This window comes from Astatotilapia calliptera, chromosome 17, assembly GCF_964374335.1.
Source record: "Astatotilapia calliptera chromosome 17, fAstCal68.1, whole genome shotgun sequence".
Taxonomy (NCBI): domain Eukaryota; kingdom Metazoa; phylum Chordata; class Actinopteri; order Cichliformes; family Cichlidae; genus Astatotilapia; species Astatotilapia calliptera.
Genome location: NC_137438.1, coordinates 15,817,316 through 15,837,118, shown reverse-complemented (window position 1 = coordinate 15,837,118; position 19,803 = coordinate 15,817,316). Strand labels below are relative to the sequence as shown.

The 19,803-nt window shown below is 39.6% G+C and overlaps 1 protein-coding gene across 1 annotated transcript in view; it reads left to right on the top strand.

The window, feature by feature from the left end:
* The window catches only part of niban1a (niban apoptosis regulator 1a), a 30,174-nt gene extending 13,022 nt beyond the window's left edge, over nt 1-17,152 (top strand). The window contains exons 2-14 of the mRNA XM_026147540.2: nt 2,911-3,041; nt 3,786-3,914; nt 3,999-4,113; nt 8,097-8,261; nt 9,138-9,253; nt 10,700-10,804; nt 11,071-11,233; nt 11,396-11,583; nt 11,984-12,130; nt 12,941-13,051; nt 13,296-13,403; nt 14,341-14,452; nt 14,559-17,152. Coding sequence (XP_026003325.2) covers nt 2,911-3,041; nt 3,786-3,914; nt 3,999-4,113; nt 8,097-8,261; nt 9,138-9,253; nt 10,700-10,804; nt 11,071-11,233; nt 11,396-11,583; nt 11,984-12,130; nt 12,941-13,051; nt 13,296-13,403; nt 14,341-14,452; nt 14,559-15,772 — 2,804 coding nt within the window. The 3' untranslated portion in view covers nt 15,773-17,152. The remainder of the gene's footprint in view (nt 1-2,910; nt 3,042-3,785; nt 3,915-3,998; nt 4,114-8,096; nt 8,262-9,137; nt 9,254-10,699; nt 10,805-11,070; nt 11,234-11,395; nt 11,584-11,983; nt 12,131-12,940; nt 13,052-13,295; nt 13,404-14,340; nt 14,453-14,558) is intronic.
* Nucleotides 17,153-19,803: the final 2,651 nt, after the last annotated feature.

Sequence of the window (19,803 nt, the reverse complement as noted above, 5' to 3'; positions counted from 1 at the left end):
GCAGAACAGCCAGCAGTTTACATCATTACATCATCGTCTGTCTTTGCCGTGATGGAAAGTGTCTGGCCATGTAAACTGTTTTACAGAAAGGAATTTTACTCAACTTTAGATCAAGGGTATTTAAATGTTTCATAGTTGTTGTCTTCATCTTTCGGCTGCTCCTTTTAGGCATTGCCACAGTGGATGATTTTCCTCAATCTCACCATATTGCTAGCATCCTGTTCTGTCACACCAACCGTTTTCCATGTCCTCCTCCACTACATCCTCCTTATCAGTACCTAGTGACACAATAGTCCATTAAAACACACTCCATTATCCTTTATTTTATGCACAACATACGTGAACTTCTCTGAAGTCTTCATTCTCGATGTATTCTTCTGTCATAAATGACCGTGACATTCATTTCCACCCACTCCTCACCTTGCTTGTACTCTTTTCTGCACGTCTCTTGCGGACTGTCTGTTGCTTTGAATGGTTGACCACACGTTTACCTTACACTTGCCTTCCTGTCATGCACACATATATTGTGCTCCATACTCTCACTACAAATCACAGTGTGTACTGCAAGTCGTCCATATAGACCTGTCCATCACCACTGCAAGCAAGAATGGGCTCAGAGCCTGATACTTGATGTTATCCCAACCCACCTGTCACTCCTAGTGCACACTGGGTGGAATTTTGTCCCACTCTTCCTTCAGGCTTCCTTAGAACTCACTAGCCTTCACCTTTGCCACCTTTCTCTTTCCCTTTCTCCTAGCTTCCGAGTACTTCTGACTATGACTATGACAAACTACTACTACTACTACGCCACTTTTTCTTTGTTCTTTTCCTTCCTCAATCCACAATTAGGTCTTGTTGTCCCCTTAAAGGTTTTTAACCCTCAGTTTGGATGCTAGCACAGTTTTAGCTGATTGTGAGTCAGTATCAAGTAGATAATTTGACATGGGTTGAATTGAAATGTTCCATAAACCATTATGAAATTACAGCCATTAGTTTATATGCTGTAGCCAGTACATGAAGGCCATTAAGGCTGCTATACTATATTATTTCCCATTATGATTCCAATAAGAGTCTGTGAAAAATGCATAAATTAATAGCTACATTAGTAAATGCTTTTGCCTTGGACAATGCTACACAAACACATACTTCACTTCCCAACTCTGCTCCGTGAGTGCTCTGTTCTTCAGTGCATTAATACAGTGTAACAGAGCTCCAGTTCCATACTAGTCTGAAGGCAGAATGCAGGCATAATGGCAGAGGCATTAACCCCAGCATTAGCATACCTATACTGGGAGACACAACAAGCAGCAGCCAAATATTTGTCGCTGCTCGTCCAGTAAGTGAATGATGTATCACTGGGAATTGGGGACACTGAACATTTGGGGGAGCATAAATACACATTTAACGCATCCCTACCCCTCCTCATCTCTCTGGTGGTGTGATTTGGTTTGCAAAGGCAAGCAACAGTGGAAAGAATTGGTGAGCTCAATTTTATTCCCCCCCCAGGAATCAGGATCCCTTCACACAAGGCGTCTGACCTGATTTAATAAGAATGGAGAGAAATCTGAGAGGTTTTCTTTTCTCTCTGTGTTGGCAACTGTACGGCTGACAACAGGAAGGACTAAGAAAAGCAGAAAGAGAAAGGGGTTCTGGTTGACGATTATTGGTGACAGGTCTTGGAGTCTGATGTGCCAATTGTAATCTGGATAGAGATGACTCATATAGTCTCGAGAGCTACTAACAACAACCTCAGTCACCTAATTATAGGAGAATTATACGGGTCACATCAGGTACAGCGAGATACCATCTGGTATGTATTAAGACTGGAATACTATGTTAGAGGACACTGAAAGACACTGAAAATAAGCAGAAAGAAGAGCCATTTTTCTTCAATATTTCCTAAAAGGCATCTGGAAAAGTTTGAATCAGATATGGCAATTTCAACTCGGACTTCATGTGTTTGTTTTGTTAGTCAAGCACGGCCCATTTTATACAAATTTTTTTTTTTTTTTTGAAGTGGTTGAACTGTTTCACCAGTTAAGACGTTTTTAATTTGGCTTGTAGTAGTGAAGCAGGGATAAATGTGTCTGCAGTTTATCGATCAAGTGTCATTAGCGTTAGAATTTAACCTTTTCCTTGACTTCTTGTAAGCCGTCATCATTCTCTTTACTTGTTTTAATGTTTTTTCAAGACCAGCAGACACTAAAGTGGGCCTTGAATAATAGAAAATTCATGATAATTTAGCTAAACATTCTAACCTCATATTCACAGCTATTGCAGTGATGTATTCATTATTTATAGGTTATCTATTACCAGTAATGTAGTTTTACATATTAACCTACTTCTGTTGCTGTTAATTTTTTCCTGCTCCAGAAGGCCAAGTCATGATTTTAAATCTTTTTAGTCTAATAAAATAAAGTCATAACATTAGCCTGTTTTCTGTATGTACATTAACTTTAAAACTGTTTATGAACACACACACATATTTTATAGTTTATAAAATGCAGGAGAGGGAAAGGTGATCTTTAACTTTAAAGATCTTTAAAACACCGGGTTATGGGTCCATATGGGTTTTACAGTATTTTGTTTCACACTGACAAATTGTGGCTCTCTTATCTCATTTCCTTTGGTCTTCAAAATTGGTCTTCACGCTGCTGTAAACTAATTTTTGTATTTTTGGTATTGCAAAATAACTCAATTCACACTAAGTGCAGCTCTACAGCTTTCCCCTTGGTCTAAACTTGCTGGTTTGCATTTCAGTCTCTTTGTTAGTCTGTCTGTAATCTGACCACCATCCATTCACAGCTTCAGTGTTCAGTTTTCACCACCCATCCCCAACAATAATATGTGCTTTTCTAAGCTTCAAAAGCAATGTATTAAAAACGCGGCCTTTCTTCTGTATTGTTGCAGGCCAGGCCGAGGCTGTGCTGGAAGAGTTCAGCCCGTACTACAGGAAACAGTTCTCTGTGGCTCAGTTCTCTCAGGTAGAAGATGATGTGGAACAGCACAAACAGAAGATCACACAGCTGCTCAAACAGAGGGTATGTCTTTTAAAATGTACTGGAGAAATGTAACATCCATGATGCATGTGCTTCATACAAACCTTATCTTAGCAACTTTTCACCCGAGCTGAATCAATAATAAACACACAGGGGTTTCCCCATGAAAGGGGTGGTGCTTGCAGCATCTGGCCAATCACAAACACAAATACCGGGAAGTGTAGGCTGCTGGGAACAGAGCAGCTGATTTTACAAAAGAAGATAACCCTATACTGAGGGGAAAATGAAGATGTTAAACACACAATAGAGACTGAAGTAACACTGCAATATGTGTGAGAGGTAAAAGCACTCTTTATATAGAGCACTAAACGTGAGTGCTTTAAGCTCTTCTGTCAATAAGACTGGAAAAGAGGATTGTCAAGGTAAATCTATATTTGACCATCTACTAATAAATAGAGAATACAACACGATAACCTCTAAACAATTTAATAATTGTAGAATAGCTGCATTTTGGAAAAGCTATACTAAAATAAGGAAGGTATAAAAAACAGAGCATTCACTGTGAAAGACCTGATCACGTCCTGCATTTTAAAATTGACCTGGCAGCTGGCAGTAAGAAACTCATTTTAATGAATTATTTTAAAAGCAGAAACAGTTAAAGTTCATCATGCAGTCCACAATAGCCTGGAGGCTCAACTCTGATATGTTCTGATATGCAAAATGAGTTTATAGTCAACTCAAAGACGAGCAGGCACAAATTTTCATGCACGTGTTCGTGTTCACCAGGCGGCTCCAGAGGAGGGTGAAGTGCTATATGAGGAAAGTGTCTTTTACTTTGATGACACCAGGAAGTGGCGGGAGAGGTATGTGGTGGTGAGAGCCAACTACTGCCTGGAGTGTCACGAAAGCGTTGAGGTGAGTCTGTGAAAGTGATGTCAGCAAATCAAAGGCATCTACATAAGGGGCCCCTCTTATTCATTCTGTGTCTTCTTTCTTCAGACCTTTGTTAAAGGAGCTCCTCCATGCCACAAGCTCCTGCCTACAGGGGGCAAGGTTCTGACGGCAGAAGAGGCGTACATGGCTGTAGTGGATAAATGTTTTCCTGATGAAAGCTGTGAGTAAAACACCTAAAACAACTATTTTTCTTTCTTTTTTTGTCACAATAACGTGGCGCACAGCGTGACGTGAAAAAGGGCACATACCTTTGACGTTGCGTGACGAACTCTGTATTCCTCGTCCACACGTAAACGCAAAAAAGGGGTCTCTATTGTCGGTGATTCGAAACACCGTTTACGTGTGACCGAAAGGCCCAAACGCATAGAAACAGCTGCGTTTTCAAAAATACCCGTGTAGGTGTGGATGTAGCGTAAAAGAATTAGTAGTGTATTTTATTACTGCCTGTGATTTATTGCAGTTTACTTGTTTTTGTTTAATTGTTTATGAAATGTTAGAGTTTGGAAACAAAATATGGTTGTGTGAGGATGTGTTTGTAAAACAAAGGGAGGCCTAGCAGAAAAAAATTGGGAACCACTGGATTAACATATGGTTTAAGAGTCATTAGATTCACTTACACTTTTATGACATCGCCTTATGGTACTGGGTTCTTAATAAAGCTTTGCAAATTTCCTCTATCACACAACAAAGCAATCATCAGACAGTAATTTTAGAAGATATTGAATTCCAGTAGAGAACATTTTCAATTTAATATTGTCTAAACTATATGTAGGCATTGCACGATACGTTTATATGTGCTATAAAGGGGACTATGGTCGTGTCTGTCTCCTGTCTTCAAATCTCTTCTAAATTAACTCCCGATAACTGGCAGTTCAAAATAACGCTTACCTTAAACTTCCATTAGTATTAGCTACTCTCTCTTTAAAGCCACCTTGTTAGGAGATTCTGTAATATCAGTGTTAGTAACGTCAGCTGAATTTTTATTAAAAATCTTTGACAAATTTGGAAAAACCAATTGTAGAATATTAGATAATACCCTTTCTTCCACTGCTAATATTAATGTTATAGCAATTAGTTAGTATATTTAAAAAGCCAGCTGAATGATGAAAGTTTATATTACGCTTTATATTTTAGTAAGAATAATGTGTAGCTGTGTGATGGGTTCATTTTCCACATTGCTCTACTCACAGCCAATGCTTTTATCTACCTTTCGCCGTCATTTCTGTAATAAAACCATAGTTTTGGCTCGTGATGACATCATAGGCTTTATCTTAGACCTTTCTTTAACTGGAAAAAGTCAGTTGCTTTTGGTTTAATAGTAGAACAGCCTCTAACACCGTACTATTACGTATGAAAAGCTCAAATTTTCAAACTGGTAACAGTTAGAGATGGGAAAAGGGTACATAAAGCATCAAGCCTCTTAAGAAGCACAGCTAAAGACGAAATCATGAGAATTTAAATGTCCAAAAAGAAATGGTTATTTTATCAATTATTATTTTATAATAATAATCAACAATAATCTTAGCGTATATATGTTCGTATGTACCGTAGCTCCTCAGAGGGTGGGCCAATCTGAACTAAACCTTCTACACACATTGTGTCACACACAGTTATTATTAAAATCTATATGCTTTTCAAAAAGGATTCATTATAAATCCTAATATTTTTGATTTTCCTATATATTATGTTCATTTCATTGTCCCCCTGTAAATGTGATGTTCTCTGTTTGCATGTGTTTCATTTGTATTTTTCAATGGATGTTGCCTGTACACTACTTCATGACCAACAACATATTTCTAGAGTCACGCATTTCTGTCTGGTAATCCATGGGACGAATCTGGGTTTGGAGGGTGCCCAACTTTGTGGAAGGGGGGACGGACCTTTCCTGTTCCAATACAACTATTTTCCAGTGTACAAAACAAGGTTCATAAAGAACTTTAACACTTGTGGGATGAATAGAAACGGAGACCTAGACCTTCTTGTCCAACACCAGTGTCTGATCTCACAAATGTGCCTCTAGAAGAATCATCAAAAATTAAATAAACGCACTCCTAAACTTTGTGGAAGGCGCTTCCCAGAAGAGTTGAAGCTGTTATAGCTGCAAAGGGAGTGTCGACATCACATTAAACCCTCTGGATTAACAATTCTCAAGTTCATATGTATGAGAAGGCAAACAGGCAAATGCTTTTGGCAATATTGTCTGTAGGCATGTAGGGAATGATAAGAAAATTATGAATATCATATTAAGAAGAGATCAAAGGTTCAATGTTTAAGACTGTCAAACCCTCATAAAATGTTTGTCTTTAAAATTATGCTTAAAATGATACTGCCTTTGTAATGGCAACATCTAAGATATGATAAAATCACATTAAAGATTGCTTTCTAATATCGTTCACATTTGACCTCTGATCTCACTTTTACATTTCATATCTGCCTTTCTTTCAAGTTGATCCCAAAATGCATGGTATTTGTTAAGGAAAGTATTGTCAAGCGAAATAGAAAGAGCTGCTTAGTTAGAAATATACTGCAGTATCATACTGTTTACAGTAATAAGCCTAAGTTATTCATCTCCAAGTCAATACCTATTTTCCATTACCTTCTCCTACATCATAATCAAAGTAATCTTGTCTAGCCTGCTACTGTCATCTAATTTTTAGTAGAGATGGACCGATCCGATATTAGGTATCGGTATCGGTCCGATACTGACCTAAATTACTGGATCGGATATCGGAGAAAAATAAAAAATGTAATCCGATCCATTAAATAACACGAAAGCACCTCACAAAACTTGCAACACGCCGTAACTCACCTCAGAACGTTAGCACGTCGGAGCAGTGTGCATCACGTGATAGAGCAGCTGTGGCATGCAGGACCTGTCGGTGGTCTGGATAGCATGTGGAGCTTCGCTAGCAACCTGGCATTTCATCTCCGACAAAGTTATCCCCGAGAGAAGTAAAGCAAGTGTGTAAGTCCATCTCTGAATGTTTGTAAAGCATTCCCACGTTAAGCTTAACAAGCGACTGCCTCTCGCTCTCCGGCTGCTACTTCAATCGTGAAACTGCTTAAATCAGCTGATCGGCTTTTCTGTCGCGAGTCCGTCTCTCTTGTTTGTTTTTGGCCCACTTTGCACCAGAAAGAGGAAACCAGCGGCTGAACAACAGCAGCACGTTTAAGCTTGATAAGCTGTTGTTAGAATTTATTTAATATTAATTTCTACACCAGGATCTTTTTCTACGTAGCTGACGCTGGTAACTGTGCAGGGGCGGATCTAGCAAAGTTTAGCCAGGGGGGCCGATAGGGCATGAACAGGGAAAAGGGGGCACAAAGACATACTTTTCTTTCTTATTCTCATTTAAAATGTCTAGCTTTTAATAAATAATTATCTGACACCCAAAGTTTTAATTTGATGTAAAATGAATAGAAGTCAATTACTGTATATAGTGACTATTAAGTCTAATATATACCCTAGTAAGCTATAGTACTTTTTACTTTGGGAAGGTACCATCTGTGCAGTCTGCAATTTTGTTGAAGAAAGATGTTGAATCTATTTAATATTTCTTGAAAAATAATTGATTTCTGTGCATTTTTTTTTTCACACTGCATCAAATTAAGGTTGATTACGTTGATTAAGCATCATGAGGTGGAGCGTGAGGGGTGGTTCCCTATTTTTTATTTATTTATGTTTGTTGTTGCTGGGAGTTGGAACCCTATTAGTTAGGTTGCTTAATATTTACGCTAAGTACTCTTTAAAATACCAGAATAGGGAGGATGGTGTAGGTCTAAGTTTATTAGATTGATCAGTATTGCTGAACTATGAAATATTTTTTTTGTATACAGGTATAACAGAATAGCTTTAGTGTAGTTGTTGTTTTAAACTTGAGTATGAACTTGCAGACTTGCAAAATGCAGCAAGATATTTTAAAAAACAGTTTTGTTGATTAAAAAACACTATATCGGATTCATATCGGTATCGGCAGATATCCAAATTTATGATATCGGTATCGGTATCGGACATAAAAAAGTGGTATCGTGCCATCTCTAATTTTTAGTGCACTACAAAGTTAAAGAATAAATGGTTCTGGCCATTTGACAGCTGCTCACTAGCAGCACATGTAGACTTTCATCTACTCTTTTCTGTTTCAGGTGCAAAAGAGGACTTTGCTCCACCTATGGCAGGGATGCCGGGACAGTTTCCAGTCTACCTGCGTCTGCCCTACAGAAGGGACTCCTATTTCTGCTTCAAACAACAGGCCACACAGGCTACCTTCATTTCCATCCTATCAGACTGCATCAGACACCAGAACCAAGGTAAGATGCTACAGAAAAGGATGTTCTTACCTCCTCAGGCACACAGTTCCTCCTCTTACTAATAGTGTGAGTAATTAATGTTCATAACACCGAACAACCCTTTACTGATCTCTCTGAAAGTCTTCATAAAGTTCCTGTTTCAACAAGACTGAAGTGTTAATTACATATTTTAAATGTTAACTTGGCCAGTACACATGTTAACATTATCCATTAAACTAGCAGTTCTCTGGTAGTCACATGAGCCATCTGTTAACATTAACCCAGCAGTTTGTGGACTGTAGTCAGAGAAAAGATGAATAATAATGGCAGGCTGAATGGGTTGTGGATGGAGCATTGAGTGCTGACAGAGTGGCCACAGTATACCCGCCACAATGGTCGCTTCGCTCGGCCCCACAACCTCGTCTCACAGACGCTTGTATTTACACCTGCAGTTAAGCTGCAGGAAGCTGCTGCATTCACACCTATGGGTAATTTAGAGTTTCCAGTTAACCTATCCCAGCTAACTGCATGTCTTTGGACTGTGGAAGGAAGCCGAAGTACCCAGAGAGAACCCACGCAAGATCATTAAAATGGTGGTAAAAACCAACATGATCATACAGTCGTGTCTTCTACCCAGCTGTGGCCGGATTACAAAAAACTGAGAGGATTATGACTGGCCGTTGTGCCACAAAGACTGTCGTGTGACGATTTTGTCATCTGAGCATCAAGATGAAAGATAAATATCTGCTGTGTGCGATCAGTGAAGTACTGTTAAAATCAGCTGATGAATAAATGATAAAGATAAAACAAGCAAGCGCAATGGCCCAATGTTTTGACAGTGAATTCATTTTCTCAAAGCTCCCTGCATGTCTGACTTTTTTCTCTTCCCTCTGTCAGACTTCCTGAAGAAAAAGACTTGTGAAGTTCAGGCCTTCCTTAAAGCTATTCAGCTCTACAGACAGGACAAAGGCAAATACGAAGCCTGGGACATGCTGATAGGAAGTGATGCAAGGGTATGTCTCTTTTCTTTATTTTTCTTAGCAACAGTTATTTCTCCCAACATAGTAATACTGAGGATGAATATTTACTTAAGTATAAATAGTGAAATGGCTACATAATTAATACATGTAAATACATTTACAAAATGAAAATTAAACGGATAAAGGATGGTACAGGAAAGCTAGGTTGACTTATTAGCTGTGTAACGCACCCCTGGACATGTACATGTGTATAGTGGCAACAAAAGGCATTCTGTCTATTCTACCTTATAGATGTAGATCAAACAGGCTTCTTATAAAACACACACATTGGCTTATGTTAGGAATCTCATTGACCAGATGCAAAATTCCTCTGAAGAATTAATAGTTTCAAGCCTTGAAACTTAAAAGGGCTTTGATTCAGTTTTTTTGGGGATACTGTTTTGGCTTTGATGTCTGTATAATCAGAGGTGTGAAATCATTTGTCTCACCATGTGGACCTTGAAAGAGGCTACCGGCAATGTTGATTCTTTGTCCCCGTACTTTTCCCATTATATAAGCCACTAGCACAGACTATTAGAAAGAGATATAATAATTTGGGGCAGTGAACATAAACTATGCCTTTACCCACATGACATTTTCATAACAGTCTCCAATCCTTCCTCTTAGCATTATAGAAGGAATTTGTCCTCTGATATAACAACAAACTAAACATGCGTAAAACACAAACACTTGCTGGAGCCACTGGAGTATATTCAAGAACAGTGTAAATTTAAATGTTGTCAAACAGTATTTTACAAGGCACAGAGTCTGAAATTCACAGAAAATTTATATTTTTTTTCCACTGAAAATCAGCTAAATCAGTCTGAGTGGGTCTGCACACAAAGACATCGGCTATCAGGCCTTCATACAGTTTATATACAGTTTATCTTCAAGAAATTAAAGTACCAATGGGGTGAATGATGACCAAAGGAAAATAAATAAATATTTTAAGCTAATTAAAATGTCCACACTCCCATGCATCAGTATCCCTCAGATTATAATGGAGGCTTTGCTCTTTATTTACCTGTTGCCACAGAGCAACGTGTGTTACTGGAGCTCAATTCACGATGGCTTCCTTTCTCTACTCATGTACGTGCTGAACTCTTTGAATATACTCAGAGTTGATTGAAGTAACTAGCTAATATTCTCAGAGTTAATCAGCTCAGAGTTAATTTCTAAACTCGGGGTTTGTTGGACATTTTTCCTGACATAGGTTTGCGAAATATTCCAGAGAACACTCTTTTTATGTGTGTATATATCGCTATATAAATGGTGTGTTTTTGTTGCTTTGTTTGCTTTTGTTTTGTTTTTTTCGTTTTTTAAAAAATATTGAAATCCTGTCTTACTAGTAAAACCTGAGAGTTTATAAAAGTTTATTCTGGCCTCGTTTGGATGATGATGAGACAAACCTGAGATATTTTCTGTGTCTGTTAACTCTAGGTGATGGCCAACATGGTGATGGAGCAGCTGCTGCCGTCTCTGGAGAAAGACATGCTGCCTGGCCTCAAAGCCAAAAAGACTGAGAGGAAGAGAGTTTGGTTTGCTGTGAGTCATTTATGTTTGCAACTGATGCAGTTTCTAAGAAATATAGGATTTCATTTCCCAGCTGTTGAAAGGAAAAATGAATGGAAGTCTGTTTTTCAGGGTTATATCTGAAAAAGTCGTGCACTAATACATTATTCATGAAGTCTCTGGGCTCTTTTCTGCACTCTTGGAAGTCATTTTTATTTTTTAAAAAAGAGCTGAAATTCATTTAAAAAGAGGAAAAACAAGAAAAAAACCCATCTTTTTCATGAATTTGCTACCTTCAGATGGTGGAGGCAGTATATATCCTGGTCCAGGAGGACATGTTTGAGGGGCTATCAGCATTGAAGGAGGAATGTCGGGTGTCTGTTCGGCAGCAAGAGGTGCTGATTCACTCCGACATGGACCAGATCCTCAACTCAAGAAGGCAGCTCGAGGAAAAAATCCGAGGTATTCTCATCTATCTGATAGCCTTGTTACTTAGAACATTCAGAAACAGAATGATGTGTTGCATTCCTCTCCATGTAATGATCTAATGAAGTGCAGCTTCGTATAGGGAATAAGGGTGACGGAATTGGGCTGTTTTCTCAAATGTAATTTTTTTTTCTCCAGCCAAAGTGTCAGAGCCAGCTGAGAAGCTGTGTTCCGACTCTGTCCAGCCGTACCTAGGCTCAGTCCTGGAGGAGCTGATGGAGCCAATCAGCGCTGGGTTCCAGGAAGGACGGCGACTAAGTGAAAACACGATGGACCAAGTGTATCAGGACATCAAGCAGGGATGTGGTAACGAACAGCTGAAACAGGTTGGTTGGAATTTCACTTGTTTGGTTTTTTTCTGATATAACGGAACAAACCTCCAGAGAATTACTTTTGGTTGGGCTGATTCATCTCATTTTAAACCTTCAACTTTATAACATTCACAGGAAAGAGTTAACTAAGGTTAGGAGTAGCGTTTTTCTTTAATACAGGGGATTTTTTCAGAAACTAGATGTTTCCTCAAGCCCAAATTTACCTCTACATAAGTTGTTGGTGACCTATTAGATATTAAGCTGGATACATGCTGGACAGGTCACCAGTCTGTTGCACGGCTGACACAAAGTGTCCATTTGCATTCACTTTCATACCTTGTGAAAGTGAACAGACAAACCTTGGCTATTAATCTCATTAATTTCTACTCTGTCTTCTTCTCTCTTTGTCTCTCAGTCTCTCGACGCCATGGCAAAACCGAACCTGCTGAACTGCTATGAGAAGATCGGCTCCCTGCAGGTTAAACTGCAGCACTTGGAGGCGAGGTTTGGATTCTCCGACACCACAGGAGTGATGCACAGTGCTCAGATCGATTTGCAGCAGGTACAGCTTCATGCTGTCATTCACATGGCGATTTATTTGAATTCCCTTTCCCTCCTTCTGAGAGGGTATTTCTACTGAGATGGAGTGAGTGTAAGGATTTCACAACTCGTTTGTGAATCAGCATTTTATGAAACACTGGCGATAGTTTATTTACTTAGTGTAGTTTATGATTGCTGGTGATTCGTAATATGAGCTTCACTTTTCTTATTAGAAAAAAAACTGTTGATTTTGTCAAATCAACTGGATAATTAGCTAAATGTGAGTTCACTCCTGTTGAGTGGCAGTAAACAAAGTAGAAACAAAAAGCAGAAAGGTTGTTTCTTAAATTGCTTTAACTTTGCTACTTACCCTTGATTAAACCAGAAGATGCCAGAAAACTAGCTCCAGAAATATGTCTGTGAAGGTTCTCAGTCATCCAGGTCATCATAATCTAAGGAGCTTGGAAAGAAAAGCGTCTGGACTTCTTTAAGTTGCTTGAAGACGTTTCACCTCTCATCCGAGAAGCTTCTTCAGTTCTAAGGTCAAATGGTGGACACAAAGGGACCCCCTGATGATCCTCTACCTAATCACATGAGCCAAGGTGTGAAAACGGGTGTGGGTCACAATGGAGTTTCGGGTGAGCTCATTGTGAAACCTGGCCCCTCGGATGAGAGGTGAAACGTCTTCAAGCAACTTTTCTTTCCAAGCTCCTTAGATTAGCTCCAGAAAATTTGGATTAAGTTTTTATAGTGTACAGTGATAGCAAAAAAAAAAAATCATAACATATTGGGAGTGTTAAGTCCAATTTAATTCTCTGCTTCTTCATTTTAGCTGATTGAGAATGCAGCTTTTACCTTCGAGCAGCTGCTCTACAAAGCCATCCAGGACAACCCAGACAACGCCAGCTCTGCCACTGAGAAGGTCAAACACATAGTGCTCAAGGTCAGTTTGTCATCTAAAACAAAACTTCCCAAGTTTCTAGTTAAGACATGAGAAAATTGTAACCAGGTGCAGGTGAGGTTCACATCTACCCCCTAATATGAAATGTTCACTTGTATACAGAAATGTCATCAGAACTGTAGGCCAAATGCTTGTAAGAGATAACAATCAGAATAGGTCCTGTTTATCTAAAACTAATAAACTCTCCTCCAGATGCACTGACTGGTTTCATTCCATCTTCTTGCAGAAATACGACTATGACAGCAGCACGGTGAGGAAGAGAATCTTCCAGGAAGCTCTGGTTTCCATCACTCTGCCCTTCATCAAGAAGAGCCTGGTGTCTACCTGCAAACCTGTGAGGGCTCTGTCTTTCACACACACACAGCATGATGTCTTTCTATGGACATTAAATTCCAGCACATCTGTTCCTACCATAACTCTACAATTAATAGTAGTTGCTTTATCAACCCTAGCTTATTTGAACCCTAACCATACCCCTAACCCCGGGGACATCTAATTGACAAAATGCTTACCCTAACCCTAAACATCAAAAATTAATGCCTAACTCTAATCCTTAGGCTAAACCTAACAATAACTTAATTGTAACCCTGACACTAAAACCACATTTTGAGTCTCAAAAATGCCTTCAAACTCATGGGGACGGGAATTTGTCCCCATAATGGCTGTTGGTCCATACAGGTATAGCAAACTGCCAATTTTGGAGGTGGTCAGTTTGTGATATTACTCATAACTCTGACCTAAATTTACTGCTCTTATATTGACATTTGTGTCCCATTGGCAGGTGGGACATACATTGGCTTAACAGTTAGCATATGACTGAGCAGCATTAGCAATTTATAGGGAATAGCCTGTATAGTTTATGTGTCTTTCAAATAAAATTTTCAAGGAAATTTATCACGTTCTCTTGTATTTTGATTTGATGAAAATTTAAAGACCCGAACTCTTCCATGGCATGCATTTTAAATTTCTGTTTGCTATTTGGGCTGATTGGGACCTGATGAATGTAAAAACAAAGAATTATGTGATATTTTTTATTTTTTTTGTACCTGATTTTTGTTTCTGAGAAAAATGACATTCGCTTTAAATTTTGATAGAATAAAGGCAGTATAATGTCCTCGTAAGTGGAAAGTGGATATCAGGCCCTTGTAAAGCAAAATGTGATGTCCACATATGTGGACGCCAGGTCTATGGGATTTTATATTTGTATACACTATGTAACACACATATCCCTCAACAAAGCCTGACACTTTTGTCTTTGTCCCTCTATACAGGAGCTTCAGGGTCTTGAACAGATCATCTATAGTGACCATTCAAGCTTCGTTCATGTTGACAATGTTTATGAAAACATCCTTCTGCAAATTCTGGACAAGGAAGTCACTAAAGGTACAAAAAGACTAATAATGGCAACTTAGCAACACACAGCCTTTCCCCAGACACAGGTGTAGAGTTACGTCTAATCGATCCTCCTGTTTGTTCTGTCATTCTGCAGTGGTGAAGGAGGCAGCCAACCTAAAGAAGTACAACTTGTTCACAGACAAGCGAGACCTGACCAGTCAGTCTAGCCTCTCTTCCTTGCCAGCATCTATTCCTGGCAGCCCAGCCATGACACTGGCTTCCCTCAATAAACCTTCTTTAGAGCCGCAGCCTTCTCCACTTGCTTCTAATGATGTCTTCGCCAGCTCCCAGAAGCAAGAACAGCAGGAGGAAGGGAAAGACCAGCTTCAGAGTGAGGCCTTAAAGGACATGATAGTGGGTGAGACACCTCTGGGGAAGGTTGAAACAGGGGTTGGTACTAGTTCCTCTGGCAGTCAGGAATCAGACCTACCAGCACTTAAAGCAGAGGATGTCATCCAAACTGCTGCGGAAGAAGCAGGAAGCAATAGTAACCTCAACAGCCCTGATTTAATAGAGAACATGCCAGAGAGCTGCACAAATGATACAGCAGCAGCAGTTCCAGCGATTGTGATGCATGAAGATGTGATTTCTGTCAAAACAGAAGAAACTAAGACAGCTGCTGAGCCTGAAACGAACAGCGCAGATGCTCCACAAGAACCTCCCACTGCTGTAGGAAGTATAACAACAACAGAAGCACCAAAGCAGGCAGAATCTCTTAATGCTTCTAACCTTTCAGCAGAAGGAACTGAATCCTTGCCTGCCAATACTGAAGCAAAGACACAGTGTGAGAACCCAGAAATCATGGTCGAGGCTCCACCTAGTGGTGAAGCACTAGGAGGAATAGTCCTCAGTGAGAACGTAGGGGACGCAGAACCAGTTGCTTTCTCAGAGACGAGCTCTCTGGCTGTGTCAGTGGGAAGCGAGTCTCATCCCTCAGATGTTGAGTCCACAGATGACGTGTCAACATCCTCAGACATTTTGGAGGGCGAAGCTAACATCAGGAAGTCACCAGTGGGTTCAGGAGATGCTACTGAGGACATAACAGCAAGTGACAAGGTGCCAGTCCAGACAGAGGTGAAGAGTGGGACTGTCATTGGAACTGGAGCCATTGTAGAGGTGGAAGCAGAGGAGGTGGAGAAAATGAAAGCATCTCTGTCTAGTGAACCCGTTCAAGAGGAGACACCTTCCAGTCCTGCCCAAGCACGGCCTCTGGACTGCGTCAAGGAGATCCGTGACCTGGTGGTGGAGGTGATTGAGGTGGAGGAACCTGTGCAGCATTACCCCAGCGGGATCTCCAAAGAAGATTAAATATTCCAGTAGTTGTCACTTCTATATAGAACGGCTTCCACTTCTGATACCAGTCTGTATCCATTATATTTAAACGCGACCATGTGACAGATGGGAAGCCTCCTCAGCTTCCTTCCTATAAATATGCATGATAGCATGATTATTTATATGAATAAATTAGTCTTGATTTCAGCTGAAAAGTGGCTAAACCAAAATGTCTTCTTTTTTTAAACACTACAACTCTTAAATTATTAAAAAAAAGAATTTAGAACAATTTTATAAGTGAAGAAATTTCTGTAAATTAATCTGATATGAAGGATCAATGCATTTGGGATGGGGTTCATATGAGTGTTATGTTTGATTATAAGGGCCATAAAGAACACATTTCCTCATTTCTGCTCTTCTTTCCAAGAAGAAAATGGATGAAGTGTTTGAGTGCAACTGATTCAAATATACTTTTGCAGAATACAGGTTCAGTGCTAATGGTGTTACTTTTTTTGTTAAACCTTTAGTTAGCAGCTTGTCATTTATACCAAAGATAAACACCAAATGTAGCATGTTTTTTCTGAAGTAGTGTGACTGCAGGGAAGATTTTCCTGCTGTCTACTGAAAGTGTGACTTGGCCAGATGTTGTTTCTGAGGGACGATGCTCCACTTAGAAAAGTTGTATTTAAGGTGTCCGCAAGTATGTGAGGGTCCCCTTAGATCAGAGTGATGTAACCGGCTCCTCAAAGTATGAGCACTGGGGGTGAAAAATATGCACTATGAAAAATGTCTGAATCTTTTTGTGTTGATTGTCACATATATTTTATTTATATCCTGTAGCACATTTACACAATAGAAGTTGACTCAAAGTACTTTACGTACGTTCCAGGTCTCAAGAAAAAGAAAAAACAAGATGGGAAGCAAAAATCACACTGATCTCCCCGACATAAGCTTAAAATACTGGCCCTGTATTTATTTGGTATTTTCAAGTTTCAGGGTGTTTGGAAATCACTTTAACAGATAATTTAACATACACATACAATATTTACATTATTTCTCCTTATTGTGATTTTTTAAAATTTAAATATCCACCTAAATACTACTATGGATCAGCCTAAAGTGCCTCTGTAGTACATCCACGTTGCCTTAGATTTCACCAGATATACAACTGGATGCAGTTGCTATAGAGACTGGTCTGTAAATCCATCCATTCATTCATTTACTTCCTCTTATCAGGGGACATGCAGAGGAGTATGTGTGTGTGCATGTGTGTGTGCGTGCATGCATGTGTCCATGCATGCATGTATTCCTAACAGTGCCTGTTTATAGCATATTGACCGTAAACTGTCCACCGGCTGAATATGTCTCATTAGTAAAAGCCTGTAAATACATATATTAAACAAACTTTCCCTGAAAGCTTTTCGTGTGAAAACTTTGTGTTTTGGAAACAATTGATAAATACTTTTATCAGCCAGTAAATCAAATGCAGCAGAATGATTTAATCATTTATTATCCTCAGCATTTTTAATGAACCACAGAAAAAATTTGACTGTAATATTATTTTCTGATTTGATATATTGTCATATTTCAGCAGTACTCCAGGTGCATCAAGGACAAGCAAAATAAGAAAACATCAATATACTATTTTTCAAATGTTCATATTTAAAACGGATTGTTCACAATAAAACGATAAAAGGCAGTTAACAACAGCATAACATTAATATAAGTAAAATATCTTCCAGTGCTTAGGTGAGAGATCAAGTTTGTTTCAAGGCTAATTTAATTAATTGTGCAGTATTATAGGTTTGTAGTAGACGTGTTTATCAGGATGGAAGCTCTCGGAGTGATTGATCTCCTGGGATTTGAGCTGAAGAAACAAAATAGTCACTGAAGGACAAAAGGAGATGAGGAAAAAGAGTTACACTCTTTGATACAGGTAGAAAGTATTACCTGACTGAAAGCTATGTTGAAGAAACAAGTGCAAGGTAGTATGTCTTGAAATATATGTGCTGTGTTTTATAAACCTCATTGTATACAAAAACTGACTCCATCTCTATTTTCCTATGCAAATGTCCAATGGACTTTTTACGCTACTTATCATAGCAGGGCAGGCGCAAAGTTTGAAAACATTCAGGTAAGCTTGTGTTCAGCGGTGAATCAATCGAATCAGAGCAGTGAACAGAAGAGAGGGAAATCGGCAAGCCGGTGCTTTAACAGACTAACATTAGTCACAGCTGCCTCACAGCCAGTGTGTCAATGCAGTGACGTCCAGAAGTCTGAGGCTGCATCAAATGTGTGTCATGTTTTAACGTGAAGCTGGAAATAATGAAAATATTTGAAAAAGCTTGGGGGGGAAAAATCCCAGACAAACAATGAGGTCTGACATGTAGAACGAAGAAGAAATAGTTTAGATTCGACTTTATTTTAGGTCAGTAATCAAAAGGAGGAGATTAGCGTTCCCAGAGTCATATCTTGTTCAGGTTAAGCAGCACTGAGAGTGAAAAATGGGAGAGAAACACATGATTTTTTTCCTCTTGACTTTTTGTTTTTAAAACATCCTTAGACTGCATTTATTTAACAAAATAAACATATAAAAAAGGCTTGCAGTCTGGTTTTGCTGTCTTCCTGCTTTCTTCCTGTTAAAAGTGAATTATTCAGATTAATCAGAATTTCAGATTGTTGTAACTTACTCTCTAATATTTTAGAGTATTTATCTTAGAACATGAAGTGCTTTGAGGAACTTCAGCTTGTATAAAGCAGAAATTCAATTAAATGAAATACAGCTACTGCTGTTTTCTCCCACAAGAAGAGTAAACGCAACTGGATAGAGAGTGAGACAGACTGTGAGCTGCATCTTATCAATCAGCATCAGCGTTGATGCCATAAATGAATAACAGTTAAATACTGTTAAACGCACACCACTAGATGGCGCTATGACACCAAACATCTCATAAAGAAGCCCCTCCATCAGCCCTACCCGTCCACTCACTCAGTCATGGTATTGGACTTTAAAAAAGCCTCGTAAAAAGTAAATGCAATATTCATCTACAATGACGCATACATTGGACATCACAGTGACTCTATGAATTACACTTCGCTAATAGCTGGAGGGGTAAACATCAGAGTGGCCAAGCCATAAAAACCAAAGATATGCCAAAAAAACAAAAGCCCCACCATGATGAGAGCGAGGACTGACAGCCAAGCCTAGAGGACCTGGCTGCCCTCCTCAATAGGGGCCTGTTGAGGAGCAATGATAAAGGGCTTGTATCTACACCATATAAATCAGTTACTATGGGGCGTGGATTTGAAGGTTGGGGGCTTTTTTCATGCTCCATCTTCTGACCAGCTGCTTGGAGTTTGAGCCTGGTGAAGGGGTCAATGGGTTGGGCCCGGTTGCCTTGTCAGGACAGAGCAGCTGATGGATAAAGCAGGCTGTGATGGATGACGCCACATCTCGCAAATTCCTTCGTTCTTCAGTGGAAGTGGGAGAATTCTGCTACCCAGCCGTTGTCCTCTCCTGGCCTTCTAAAAATACGAGCTGTTTACTTTGCCCCTGCAAGCTCCTATAATGACATGTTGTTTTTAGCCAAATCACTTCCAGCGATCAGTTGCTCAGCTTGCAGCAACACCCACCCAACCCCCACTGGGTTCATCTCCTTGCTTGATGTTTTGCTTTTGCCCCCTGCCACTTCACCTCCTCCACAATCTTCCTCTCTCTCCTCTTAGGGTAGAAATATGTCTTTTTATTTTCTGCACGCTACGGTTGTCAGGGGGGGATTTGAGAGCCAGGCTAAAGGTGGCTGGAGAACCACTGGAGCTCTGAGTCACACCATCCGCATGCCTGTCTACCCTTTTTGTGGCTTTACTGGTTACACTTACCGGACCTCGAGGCTCTGTATAGGACCTGTATGAGTCCTCCTGGTTTACTTTAGTCATTTACTTATGATATAAAAGTTCTAAAACTGCAGGTTTGAGTGAAGACCTAAGCTTTGGTATTGATTGAGGTTCGTGATATCGACTGAGAACAATGATCTTTTTCATGCTGTAATCTGTTGCCGTGATGGAAA